This window comes from Grampus griseus (assembly GCF_964374135.1).
Source record: "Grampus griseus genome assembly, chromosome: 6".
NCBI classification, from domain to species: domain Eukaryota; kingdom Metazoa; phylum Chordata; class Mammalia; order Artiodactyla; family Delphinidae; genus Grampus; species Grampus griseus.
This window is the reverse complement of record NC_139000.1, coordinates 50,040,143-50,054,903: the sequence shown is the minus strand read 5'-3', so window position 1 is coordinate 50,054,903 and position 14,761 is coordinate 50,040,143. Positions and strand designations below refer to the sequence as shown.

The following is a 14,761-nucleotide window of genomic DNA, read 5'->3' as shown; positions in this document are numbered from 1 at the left end:
TTCAGCATACTGTATTCCTGATAGGCTGCTCTGACCTCAGACTTGGTTTTCTGGGGAAGTTGAAAGAGGGCCAACTAGGCTAAGGATCAAAGCTTTTGAAAGCTGGAAGGACCTTTCCAAGTTCAAAGCCCTGATTTTTACAAAGGAGGAAACCGGGGCTCAGGGCAGCTAAACGGCTTACCCAAATACAGCACACACCACACTTAGTGCCAAGTTAGTACCAGAAGTCAGCTACCCTGCCTCTTGTTCTAGCTTATTCTTCCACATACCATGGAGGCCATGGGTCCCCTGTGATTTAAAAGGTCCCAGTTCCTGTTGCCTTTGTGGTGCTTTTCTCTAGCTAGAGTACTGTTTTCAGTGCATGCCACTTATCTGAGGGTGTTTGCATGTTTATATTTGATAATAATGATATATATATAGTCATTTTCCTCTTTTTAACATCTATCATCTCACCAGCTTTTTTGAAAGCTCCTTAAGCCAGTGACTCAGCCATGTGAGAACTGTTTACCAACTTATTTTTCACTTTCAGCACAGTACCTGGATGAAGTAGGCACTCAGTATACATTTGAATGGATGGCTTATAGTTTTGTGAGTAGAAAAGCAGATACTGTTTTTTCATGCAGACAGTTCATTGTTGAAATATAATTTGTGTACAGTAAAATGCACAAATTTTAAGCGTATAGTTTCGTAAATTTTGACAAAAATGTGTACACTCCATTAACCATCACCCAGATCGAGATAAAGAATATTCCCCTCATACCAGAAGTTCCCTTCTGTGCCTTCCTAGTCATGACCCCCCAAGGTCAAGGAGACATTCCCCTTTGTTTTCTCCTGGAAGCTGAATAGTTTTAGCTTTCACATTTTGTCTGTGATCCATCTCAAATTAATTTTTGTGTATGGGGGTATCAGAGTTCCTCTTGCTGTTCTCTAATATCTATTCCTGCCTGTCTTAAGTCAGATAATCAAGACTTATTTATAGTAATAGATTTGTCATTTGGAAACAGATTTATATATGTCCTTTTTTCTTTTATATGATTAAACCGTTGTTGCTGGGGGTATCTTAGGAACATAGCAAAGGGTGAATTTTTTGCAGTGGTTGGACACTTGAGGGAATATGTGTGGCATTGCTCCAGAGTCAGGCCTGGGTTCAAATCCAGTGCCACCATTTATTAACTGTGGTTAGATACGTTAGCCTTAAAACTCACATGTACAAAATAAATAGGAAGAGACTCAACCTAACAGGGCGATCTTTATTGTTTTAATCTTTATTGGAGCATAGTTGATTTACAGTGTGGTGTTAGTTTCAGGTGTACAGCAAAGTGAATCAGTTATACATACACATATATCCACTCTTTTTTTCTTTTAGATTCTTTTCCCATATAGACCATTACAGAGTACTGAGTAGAGTTCCCTGTGCTGTACAGTAGGTTCTTATTAGTCTATTTTATATATAGTACTGTGTATATGTCAATCCCAGTCTCCCAATTTATCCCTCCCCCAACCTTATCCCCCTGGTAACCATAAGTTTGTTTTCTACATCCAAGACTCTACTTCTGTTCTGTAAAGAAGTTTATTTGTACCTTTTTTTTTTTTAGATTCCACATATAAGTGATATCATATGACATTTGTCTTTCTCTGTCTGCCTTACCTCACTCAGTATTACAATCCATCCATGTTGCTGCAAATGGCATTATTTTGTTCTTTTTTATGGCTAATATTCCATTGTATATATGTACCACATCTTCTTTATCCATTCCTCTGTTGATGGACATTTAAGTTGCTTCCATGTCCTGGCTATTGTAAATAGTGATGCAATGAAAACTGGGGTGCCTGTATCTTTTCAAAGTACAGTTTTCTCCAGGTATATGCCCAGCAGTGGGATTGCTGGGTCGTATGGTAGTTCTAGTTTTAGTTTTTTTAAGGAACCTCCATACTGTTCTCCATAGTGGCTGTTCCAATTTACATTCCCACCAACAGTGTAGAAGGGTTCCCTTTTCTCTACACCCTCTCCAGCATTTATTGTTTGTAGATTTTTTGATGATGGCCATAGTGACCGGTGTGAGGTGATACCTCTTTGTAGTTTTGATTTGCATTTCTCTAATGATTAGTGATATTGAGCATCTTTTCATGTGCTTTTTTGGTCATCGTATCAGGAGGATCTTTGGTGGTTAAATGAAATAATGTCTGTAATGCAATCATCACAGTATAAACATCACCGTCAATGAGGACTGCTAGCTTTATTTTTTTTCAATATCTTTATTGGAGTATAATTGCTTTACAATGGTGTGTTAGTTTCTGCTTTATAACAAAGTGAATCAGCTATACATCCCCATATCTCCTCTCTCTTGCATCTCCCTCCCACCCTCCCTATCCCACCCCTCTAGGTGGTCACAAACCACCTAGCTGATCTTGCTGTGCTATGCGGCTGCTTCCCACTAGCTATCTGTTTTACGTTTGGTAGTGTATATATGTCCATGCCACTCTCTCACTTTGTCACGGCTTACCCTTCCCCCTCCCCATATCCTCAAGTCCATTCTCTAGTAGGTCTGTGTCTTTATTCCCATCTTACCCCTAGGTTCTTCATGACTTTTTTTTTTTTAACATCTTTATTGGAGTATAATTGCTTTACAGTGGTGTGTTAGTTTCTGCTTTATAACAAAGTGAATCAGTTATGCATATACATATGTCCCCATATCTCTTCCCTCTTGCGTCTCCCTGCCTCCCACCCTCCCTATCCCACCCCTCTAGGTGGTCACAAAGCACCAAGCTGATCTCCCTGTGCTATGCGGCTGCTTCCCACTAGCTATCTATTTTATATTTGGTAGTATATATGTCCATGCCGCTCTCTCACTTCGTCCCAAATGTGTGTGGGAGGATGTTGAAAAGAAAAATAAATCTCCTAGAGATATATGGTGGAAAAGTTCCCTGAACTTGGATGGGGGTTCCTTTTTGAAAGCATTCTCCCTCCAGCCACCACCCACACACGTACACACGTTTTCCTCAGACGGAGGGCCCTGACCTCCTTCCTCTGCTTGCTTCTGAAGCTGCTGGTCGCAGGAGCTCAGTTGCTGCCAGCTCTCTCAGCAGCTGTGGCTTCCGGTCCCCAGAACTAATAGACCTGGCAGCACACTGTTTGCCTCTCTCTTCGCCTGCCAGTTCAAAGTGCTACTCTTTGTGTTCTGTCTACAACAGTGTTTGTGCCTCAGGTGTCACTTACGCAGGGAGAGACGAGGGTTAAACCCAAGTGTTAGACCCATAAGGCAGCCATTGCTCAATTCCAAAGAGAGAGCCTGCCGCTCTGCTTGCCTTTATTAGAAACAGGCAGCCTCCTTGTCTAAAAACAGCCAAAGTGGGAAAGCATGGAAGTGGCTGAAAAGGAGAGAAGACAGAAAGAAAGCATCAGATCTTTCTGAAAGCCTCCTATCTGGCAGGGTAAGTTAGGAAAGTGAGCGGTAAAGCATTCTGGATGCAGTGACCATGGCCAAGGGCTTCCCACTTCTCTGGGTCCATACTTGGCGGGAGGGGCGTGGTGGTGGTGGTGGGGGTCTTGCAGATGTGCCTGTACACTCAACCAAGGAGCTTGGCGTGAAGGAGATGCTCATCCTGGCACAGGCATGAGACTCGCTGCAGGCCGACACTATCCCAGCTGCAAATAGGCACCCTGGTGCCAGGGCTTCAGAACTCCAGACCCTAGAGCAGCCTCCACCCCCAAGCCACCCCAGCCAGAGGTGAGCTTTTCCAAGAGGGGCATGTGGCCTTGCCTTGATCATCACATCAGAAGTGCCTGAGTCATGCTGGGGTGGGCCTGCCCATACGCAGAGTGTGTCTCTAGGACTGAACAAGTATTTGTAGCCTTTAAGTGAGACTGGGCTATACTTGTCGATTTTCTCTGCAAGTAGAGCTTTCCTGTCCACATTTGTTATCATCAGTGTTCCGGTAGCTAAACTTAGACTAGCAGAAAAAGAATTCTTTCCAAAGTGTTATGATAAATCTGTCTATGCCAGCAGACCTCCTCAAACAAACACCCCCTCCCCCCACCCCCAGGAAACAAGCAGAGTCCCGGAGGTAGAAGTCATAGTGATACTGCAGGTAGTTTATACAGAAGAGCATTACCCTCTGTCTGCCTTTCTTTCACTTGCATGTTCTGGCTTGGTCCTCTCGATGGCCCTGGGAGGTGGGCTGGACGGGGACTGCCGTTCTCACTTTCAGAGGAGGAACCAGGACCTCAGGGTCATGACTTGCCCAGCGTTGTAACTCATAATCCGAGAAGCAGGGCTTGTCTTCAGGCCTCCACACTTAGTCCAGATGCTCCCTGGGTTTTACCCACATGGCATTCAGTCCATTTCTAAAGGGCAAAAACCTCCAACCATGAAGCAGACTAAAACGTGGTAGGAATTTGAGCAAAAGTTTAAAAAAAAAAAAAAAAAACACAGAGAGATTCCAGTTAACCTTGATGATGGGAACATTTTTCTTGCATGGCCCAGCAATCATGATTTTGAATCCAGAGAGGGAAATGTAACCCTAACACACTGTTGGCCAGGCATTAACAACATTTACATAGTCATAATAATATTAAACTCTGTGTATTGATTTTCTAATTTTAGAATCAGTCCATGGACAAGCAGGAAAAATTGGTTATAGCTACAAGATAAGAATAAAGGAATATAAGTATGACTAGCCAAGACAAAGTAAAGATTTTTAAAGATCTTTTTAAAGTGTATCTAATACAGAGTGAGAGAGGAAAGCAGGGACAAAGAGTAAATAATATGGGAAATTAAAGATATATGGTTTGTGGTTGATGGACTAGAAAAAGTTAAGTATATGATTTACAGTTACACAATAAATAAAATATAAATAGCAAATGTTGGGAGGAAGTACGAAGTAGGGGTAGGCAAACATCCTTTATATTGAATCAATAGATGCTGCCTTGGGTTGAGAATATATTTTATTCCCTGATTCATCAAAAGATATGAAGGGAACCACCAGAAGGGCTAAAAAGAGAAATGGTGAAAGGTGCCGCCTTTGGGGAGATGACTGGGGTGCAGGTGAGAGCAGGAGGTTGTTTATTTCATCATAAGCCATCTGTATTGTATGATACATTATGATGTTACTTTGACCAAAAAGAAATTAAGGCAGTGAGAGGATGACTTTCCAAAGACAGAAACTGTGCTTTTAAAAGACAAAAACCCTATGTTCTCTGAGCAAATGCCTTCAGGAGAATTAGCTATAAAACACTCATTAGGTCTGCAAACAGAAATCAGAGTGTTCCAGGCTACTAAATGACTGATGTCTGTTTTCAGCAGTCCAGCCAGGCTAATGCTCTCCAATGAAGCCAAACTAATGTTGCTGGTAACAGAAAGGAGCATTTTTGTAAATGACAGAGAAGCCTGCCTGGCATCAGAGAACCATTAATGTCAGCTCCCAGAGGGAGCTAGGAGGACAATAACATTCCCCTTCCTTGTACTGCTCTTACCTGTGACAAGTTTGTGATGTGTGCAGAGACCAGAGCACAGAGCAGCTGAAAAATATTGGCAGTTCCTCTGCTTTTACAAGGGAGGAACAGAACTAGATAGATTAATGGTTTCCTGAGCGCCTTGTTGCAAATTAGGTGCAATTAGCCCTCAGACAGTCTCAATTGAGGGAACTGTGGCAAAACTTGATGGTGCAGAACCCAGGCAGCCAGCCAGACTTTTAAACCCATTCACGTAAAATTGCTTCTAGACATGGATCTTCCCAAGCTGCAAGGCTGAGGAATGGCAGGCCCTCTGACTGGATCGCTGGGTTTGGAAGGCATTCTACCCAAGAGAGATGCTCTCACTTAAAAGTGACCCTTAAAACGGAATCTGGAAAACTCTCAGCCAGAGAAATTAGAAATTGATTCCAAATAGGCTTGTGCCCAGGAAATCAACAGTGAGTAAGAAAACAGGGCAATAGCAAGAATATTTCCCAGTGTCAGAACTGAAGAGAAATGAACATGAAATTGATCAGTGACATAAACATTTAAGTGAAAATCCCGTTTTAAAAAAATTTATTTATTTTTGGCTGCATTGGGTCTTCATTGCTGTGCGTGGGCTTTCTCTAGTTGAGGCGAGCGGGGGCTACTCTTCGTTGAGGTGCGTGGGCTTCTCATTGTGGTGGCTTCTCTTGTTGCCGAGCACGGGCTCTAGGCACACGGGCTTCAGTAGTTGTGGCACATGGGCTCAGTAGTTGTGGCTCGCGGGCTGTAGAGCACAGGCTCAGTAGTTGTGGCGCACCGGCTTAGTTGCTCCATGGCATGTGGGATCTTCCTGGACCAGAGATCGAACCCGTGTCCCCTGCATTGGCAGGCGGATTCTTAACCACTGCGCCACCAGGGAAGTCCCGAAAATCCCTTTTAGAACATATCTTACCTTTCTACTTGGGGCCTCTTCAAAGAAGGAGGAATTTGCTGTCAGCTAGGGATGCCTTTATTTAGGTTGGATGGTTTATTCTTACATTACCTCCCTACTCTTTTAATAATTGCTCTTCATTAATTTTTTAAGTAGCAATGACATACACATTCAAAGTATAGTATAAAGGTTCTTAAAGCCCAGATAATACTTTATGTCCTATGTGAATCATTTTCCTGTATAACCTTTACTAACCTCTTTGCTAAAAATAACATAACGGAATGTTAAACTGAAATATTTTTACTATCAGTTTCACCAGAGACCCAAAACAAAAGCAAGGTGTGAGATTGCAGGACATGCAAAGGAAGTGGTCAAAAACCGTTAGCTGACCACCACCTCCAGTCCCTAAAAGAAGTTAGAGAAGCCAAGAAGAGTTGGCAGTTTGAGTGTGATATTTGGAGAGAGCTGTCAGGGAGTGGGGGTGCCTGTCCCAGCCCAGGGAAAGGGACTTCAGTGGGGCTTCAGAGGGCTTGCTAGTGTGTCCCATGGAGTATAGGAGACCTGGATGTGTCCCCTAGTGTCTGACTCATGCCTGAGACCCCAAAATCTCCAATGGCAGAGCCCGGAAAGTACGCTGCTTGGAAATGGTCTATGCCACTCACTCACTTCTCTCCCTTCTGTGCTTTATTTTTCTCCTTGGTGCTTTTGACCAACATAATATGTGTTTTAGGTATTTTTCTCATTATCTGTTCTCCTCAGTGCTATGTAAGTTCCATGAGGCAGAGATCTCTGTTTATTTTAATCTCTGCTGCATCCTGGCACCTAGAATACAATGTGCAACAATGGCTGTTTGTGTTGTACATTCGTTATCACTCATCACTCCAACAATCCTGCATGTTTGGTATTATTATTCTCATTTTACATGTGGGAAACTGGAGTTCAGAGGGGTTAAGAAACTCATCCAGTATCACACACACAGCTAAGAGGAAGAGCCAGAATTCAAAGCCAGTCATCTGATTCCAAAGTTCATGCTCTGCCTGGAATGCCTTATCTGCTCAGGTATCTGTTTCCCTAGGGTGTATTCTCATTCTTTCTTGGGCAGTAGGTAGGACCTAATCTAAGAGTTTTAGGGAAGTAAAATGCCAGTTCTGTACTCTGATCTCACTCAGTACATACTGAATAATGAAGATAACAAATATTTTTTAAAGATTAATCAACTGATTATATAGCTTTTGCTATTTTTTTTAACATCTTTATTGGAGTATAATTGCTTTACAATGGTGTGTTAGTTTCTGCTTTACAACAAAGTGAATCAGTTATACATATACATATATCCCCATATCTCTTCCCTCTTGCGTCTCCCTCCCTCCCACCCTCCCTATCCCACCCCTCTAGGTGGTCACAAACCACCTAGCTGGTCTCCCTGTGCCATGCAGCTGCTTCCCACTAGCTATCCACCCTACGTTTGGTAGTGTATATATGTCCATGCCACTCTCTCACTTTGTCACAGCTTACCCTTCCCCCTCCTCATATCCTCAAGTCTATGTTCTAGTAGGTCTGTGTCTTTATTCCCGTCCTAACCCTAGGCTCTTCATGACTTTTTTTTTTCTTAAATTCCATATATATGTGTTAGCATACAGTATTTGTTTTTCTCCTTCTGACTTACTTCACTCTGTATGACAGACTCCAGCTCCATCCACCTCACTACAAATAACTCAATTTTGTTTCTTTTTATGGCTGAGTAATATTCCATTGTATATAATGTCAGATTATTCTGAGTGCATTTAATGGGACTTTATAAATGCCTGATTATTTATATAGAGCTATATATTTATATGTCATTTTGTTTTAAGTATTAAAACATTGGAAGCTTAAATAGCTTTGTTGTTCTTGTGAACTATTAGATATTTATTATTTTTAATAATGAATATTAATTACTTTTTTAAACTGTGGTAAAATATACATAACTTAAAATTTACCATCTTAACCATTTTTAAGTGTACAGTTCAACAGTGTTAAGTACATTCACATTGTTGTGCAACCAATCTCCAGAACCTTTTCATCTTGCAAAACTGAAACTCTGTACCCATTAAACACCTCCCCATTTCCTCCCTCCCCTCAGCCCCGGCAACCACCCTTCTACTTTCTTATCTCTGTGCATTTGACTACTTACATGAGGAAGTAGGTGGAATGATACCACCTATAGGCTACTGTGAAAAATGCTGCTGTGAACATGGGTATATTAGTTTTAGGGTTACCATAACAAAGTACCACAGACTGAGTGGCTTGAACAACAGAAATGTATTTTCTCACAGTTCTGGAGGCTAGAGGTCTGAGATCACTGTGTCAGCAAGGTTGGTTTACTCTGAGGCCTCTCTGCTTGACTTGTAGACGGCCGTCTGCTCCCGCTATCTTCACAGGGTCTTTTCTCTGTCTGTGTCCTAATCTCCTCCCCTTCTTATAAGGACACCAGTCATATTGGATTAGAGCCACCCCAATGATCTCACTTAACCTTAATCACCTCTTTAAAGAGCCTATGTCCAAATACAGACACATTCTGAAGTACTGGGGGTTAAGAGTTCCAAGATATAAATGGAGGGTTGGGGGAGGCACACATTCCAGCCCATAACACTGGGGGAACAGAAATGAGATTGCCGGCTCATATGGTAACTCTTAACTTTTTGAGAAAGATAGATATGTGGCTTAGAAAGCATACTCTACCTACTTACTTTTCCTCAAACCTTTCTGGCCATCATAACTCTTCTCAAACAGAAGATCTCCACAGCTCATATCAAGCTCACAACAATCCTGCATGTTTGGTATTATTATTCTCATTTATCCTCAGATCCTGCATTTGTTTATTATTATTCTCAAATCTTTATTAGTATTCTCAAATGTTTATTATTCTCAAATCCTGCATTTGTTTTTGCTGGTTTATATGATGATTTTCAAGCTCCTAGGTACATTGGCCTCAGCTCCCTCAACTTCTGCAGTGGCAAATTTCTAAAATTTCATCACAGATGACCATAGAAAAAGTGTTTAATTGGAAAACAAAGTTTATATCCCAGCTCTATTCAACTGCAGTGTGACCTTGGGCGAATTACTGTGCCTCCTCAGGCCTTAAGTCCCCTCATCAGCGGAGTAGGGATGTTGGGCTGACACATACACAGAGGGGCCAGGCAGAGGTGATGCAGATGGGTAGAACAGGCCAGGTGTGACGCTGAAGAGAGCAGTGGGGACCCTGGGGAACCAGAAAGGACGTGCCGCAACCTCATCGCTACTCAGAAATGTGGGCTCAGAGTTGCCTGCTCTTCTCGTTTCTCATAAGAAGCTGTGGAAAACTGGGTTTGGTAGGAATTTCCTGTTTCTTAATTTAGCAATCATTCAAATTAAAAAAAATCTCCTTGGGCCCAAAACACACTTCTCCCAGCCAGACTGGGTCTGTGGGCCAGCAATCTGCACCTTCTAGGCAAAGCATCCTCCAGGATAAAGGTCCCCTTACCTCTGCTCGTGCTTCAGCAGCACTGGCCCTGTGACACTGCAGATGGTCAGGCTTCCCCAGCCTGCACGCAGCATCTCTCCACCTCAGGCCTTGAAATCGCAGAGCCCAACTCTCTCATGTCAGGTCAACTAGAATTTTTTTCTCTATTAGGAAAAAGAAGATGTTTTCTGAATGACCGGCAAATAAATCGGGGGTTTATTCAAAACAGATAATTCTAAAATGTATGTAACCTAAAAATATCTATTCCATCACATTTCTGATATTTCTAATACTATGTACTGAGAGATCAAGCTTAGAATCATGACCCTTGGTGGGAATATACGTTGGTGCAGCCACTATGGAGAGCAGTATGGAGGTTCTTTAAAAAGCTAAAAATAGAGTTATGTGGTACATATGATTCAGCAGTCCCTCTCCTGGGCATATATCCAGAAAAGACAAAAACTCAGTTCGAAAAGATGCATGCAACAATGTTCATAGCAGCACTATTTACAATAGCCAGGACATGGAAGCAACCTAAATGTCCACTGACAGATGAATGGATAAAAAAGATGTGGTGTGTATATATGTGTATTATGTATGTATGTATGTATACACACACACACACACAATGCAATATTACTCAGCCATAAAAAGAATGAAATAATGCTATTTGCAGCAATATGGATGGACCTAGAGATTATCCTACTAAATGAAGTCAGACAAAGACAAATATCATATGATATCGCTTATATGTGGAATCTAAAATATGACACAAATGAACTTATCTACCAAACAGAAACAGACTCATAGACATAGAGAACAGACTTGTGGTTGCCAAAGGGGAGGGGGGGAGGGAGAGGGATGGACTGGGAGTTTGGGGTTGGTAGATGCAAACTATTACATTTAGAATGGATAAACAACAAGGTCCTGATATATAGCACAGAGAATTATATTCAATATCCTGTGATAAAACATAATGGAAAATAATATAAAAAAGAATGTGTATATGTGTATAACTGAGTCACTTTGCTGTACAGCAGAGATTGGTACAACATTGTAAAACAACTATTCTTCAATATAAAAAAAAGAATCATGACCCTTAGGTACCTCATGAAACTTTTTTAAAACTTTATTAATATATATTTCACATACTACAAAATTCACCCATTTACAGTATACAGTTTTGTGAGTTTAGTATATTCACAAAGTTGTGTAACTGTTACCAGAACCTAAATTTAGAATGTTTTCAATGCTTTAAAAAGAAACCCCACACCCAATAGTAGTCACTCCCTATTGCCCCCTCACCCCTGCCCCTGGCAGCCACTAACCTCCTTCTATCTTATAGATTTGCTTCTTCCGTACCTTTCACCTAAATGGAATCATACCACATGTGGTCCTTTACGACCAGCTTCTTTCACTTAACCGTGTTTTCACGATTCGCACATGTTGTTGCGTATATCAGCGCTTTGTTATTTTTTGTTGCAAAATAATATTCCATTGTATGAATTATTTATCCATTCATCAGTTGGTGGACATTTGGATTATTTTCACATGTTGGCTATTATGAGTAATGCTGCTGTGAACATTCATGTTCAAGTTTTTGTGTAGGCATATATTTTCATTTTCCTTACGTATATACCAAGGAGTGGAGTTGTTGGGTCATATGGTTTTGAAGATACACAAAACTGTTTTCCAAAGTAGCTGCATCATTTTACGTGCCCATCAGCAACGTAAGAGGGCTCTCACTTCTTCACATCCACCCCAACACTTTATCATCTGTCTTTTTTATTATAGCCGGCCTAGTGGGTGCGAAGTGGTATCTCATTGTGGTTTTGATTTGCATCCCCCTAATGAGTAATGATGTTGAGCATCTTTCCATGGGTTTATTGGCCTTTTGTATATCTTTTTTGGAGAAATGTCTATTCACATCCTTTGCTCATTTTTAATTGGGTTATTTGCCTTTTTGGTTTTTTACTGCAAGTGTTCTTTATATAATCTGGATATAAGTTCCTATGAGCCTCACTTCTGTCCCCCAAATTTAAGGATGCTCAGAATATTCTGCTTACTAAGATAGGAATTATTCTAATACATGTGAGAAACAGTGTAAATAACAGGAGGTTTGTGGGTTTTTTTAAATATGCTTGTTTGATTTTATCAAAGTTGGCCATATGCTACTGAGGAAATCTGGTATTTTTTTCTGTAATCATATTGTATCTTAGCTAAAAGAATCGATAAATGTACCTATTAAACCCCAAAGAATACTCTAATTTTTTTTCTATTTTAATTTAGTCTTAACCATGCTAGTGGCTCACTCATCATCTCCAAAAATAAAACAAATATTAGATTGAAAAATAACTTGCAAAATGGATTTACTCTTAGGGAGGTGAACTCTGGATCACAAAAGGAAAAGAAAAAAAGAAGGATTACTTTTTGCTGTATTTTATGCTACATGTGGTGCTATTAAAAAATTAAATTTAAAAAGAAAAAGCACTTCTAGAATATTCTTGGTTATACCCTTAATCTTAGGATGGAAATCATTAAAAATCATAAGGAAAACCTTAGACAAAAAGAGGTAAACTTAGATTTGAATCTCATCAAATAAATTATATGTTTACAAAATAACCCAGAAGACAGTAGAGATTTTTTTAATTGTATCAAATGTGAACCATACATAATTTCCGACCACTTTGTTTCTTGCTTTGCTGTTTAAGTAGATAAAGCATTCATCTCTCTCATAAGGCTTAACCAGGCTGAACTGTTCTCTACACACGGGATTAGCGAGTGGCATCTTAGCAGTTAAAAGGCAAAAGCCAATTAAAACCCATCACTGCATCCTTGCTCTTGATCCAGAAAATAACCTGAGCAATGTTCATTACCACACAGTGCCTCTCCAAACAGCATCCCTTGAAACCTGATGGTTTACTTAACCCAAGAAATCTGTGAAGGTTTACAATATAAAGTCATCAGCTCAATGGAAAAAGGCCACATTCACCCTGCTCTTTAAAATCAATCAAAACAGACTCTGTTTCCCACATCGTATAACCCATCTTGGGTTTTTGAAAAGCAAGAGGACTTTTTACCTGTGTCCAGAATTTAAAGAGAAAATATATCAAGCCAAGGTGAAGTGGCTTTCATCTCTGAATGTCCACATTCTCAAATATCACCAAATGGAAGACCTATGGGAGATCCCCCCTTCTCATTCCTCTTACTACTAGTCTGGATTCTTACAATTTTGCATTATATGTTATATAAATGAACCTGATTTAATAAGATCCACACAATTCTTTTGACGATTTTTTTTAATATTGAAAACCTCAGAATTTCTATTTCATGTATCTTCAGTTAATAGGTAAACATGTACACAAGTAGAATTATGTGTAGTCCCCAGACTAGGGGAGGGCAATAGTCCTCAGTAGTCGCCTGTCCAGCTGGGAAGCTCAGACAGAAAGCCCAGAGGATGACTTAGATGGAGAGTTTTCAATGGGGTGAGCTCAGAGCTCAGCCCGAAGGGGTGGCAGCCCTGGTGATGGGGAGTGAGCGAGGAGGCCAGTCTTCTGCACTCGGGCTCTCAGCCCTAGTGCCCGCTGCCAGGTTTGTCCCATGTGGCCAACAGCCAGCCCCCTAGCCCACCTCTTCTAATATCAACGTCACACTCTTCCACCATTGCTTGTAGATATTTTGTTCCTGCAAAGCCATCACGTGGAAATTTCCACAGGTTAAAAACATAACTAATTTTTATTTCAGTGGGGGAAAGATTGTACATTCCTTCCGTCCTTCCTTCCTTCAATCCTACAAGCCCAGGAGGTTGGGCTTTCACCAGCCCCCCATGCTCCTTTGAGAACCATGGATGTAATTGAACCTTTCATGCCAAAAAGAAAAAAAAAACAATAGAAATCATCACTGCTAATGAGGCACAAGGTTATCTTCTATAAACTAGCAAAGCATCAGTACTGTTGAGAGAAGAATTTAAACAGTGAGAGCTAACTGTTCAGAGTCAGAGATGATTGGTGGGCCTCTAAATTCCCAGCAGTCCACGCTCACAAGGCGTGGAGCCCACAGATCACCTCTCAGAAGTGTGAAGTGTCTCACGCGCTGAAGTAGACAGAGAAAAGGCACTGGCAGTAAAGCCAAATCCTTGAAACTCAAGTGAGCATCTCTCTAGGTATAACCATATTTCCTTCAAATGCCCTAAATTTGTTTTCTTGCCCCAAAGCTTTCCCACCTCAGCCACCACTTTGGAGAAGTCCTTTGATTTTTTTCTGAAGGTCACATGCTCATCATTCTTCTTTATTTTTCCAGTAAAGGGTTACCTTCCAGTTCAACCTTTACCTTGGAAGAGGGGACCATATACTTGGCTTCTGAGCCAAATGCTCTGGAAATGCAGGATGATAATGCCTCCGTGCTTGATGTCTATTTAGTAAGTAATTTCTGGTTTCTTCCCCTTCCCCTCCTGGTTTACAAATGGGCCTGGGCCATGGCTCACACAAGAACAAGTTCTGTGAGATCAGACATGCTTGGGTTTTAAAAGAAATAATAGCACCCTGTCACTTCTACAAATGGTGTGTCTTTTTACAAGCCATGTCGTCCCACAGTTCCTGTAGAACAGCACACAAAAGAGTATCTAGCATAAAATCCTAAATCACTGTATGTGACGAGAACAAATCCCCTACTGTTGAAGCCAAGTGGGGCGCCTCAGTGTCACTGCCCACAGAGTTATGTCTTCTTTTATTTATTTATTTATTTATTTTGGGCTGTGTTGGGTCTTCGTTTCTGTGCAAGGGCTTTCTCTAGTTGTGGCAAGTGGGGGCCACTCTTCATCGCGGTGCGCGGGCCTCTCACTATTGTGGCCTCTCTTGTTGCGGAGCACAGGCTCCAGACGCGCAGGCTCAGTAGTTGTGACTCACGGGCTTAG

General features: G+C 41.2%; 1 protein-coding gene across 2 annotated transcripts in view; it reads left to right on the top strand.

Moving 5' to 3' along the window:
- Positions 1–14,761, top strand: part of PIP5K1B (phosphatidylinositol-4-phosphate 5-kinase type 1 beta) — a 323,269-nt gene that overhangs the window by 285,418 nt on the left and 23,090 nt on the right. The window contains exon 14 of one of the 2 annotated variants that reach the window (XM_082656616.1): positions 14,149–14,266. The exons of the other annotated variant lie outside the window; for it this stretch is intronic. Coding sequence (XP_082512742.1) covers positions 14,149–14,266 — 118 coding nt within the window. The remainder of the gene's footprint in view (positions 1–14,148; positions 14,267–14,761) is intronic. 2 annotated transcript variants of the gene reach the window in all.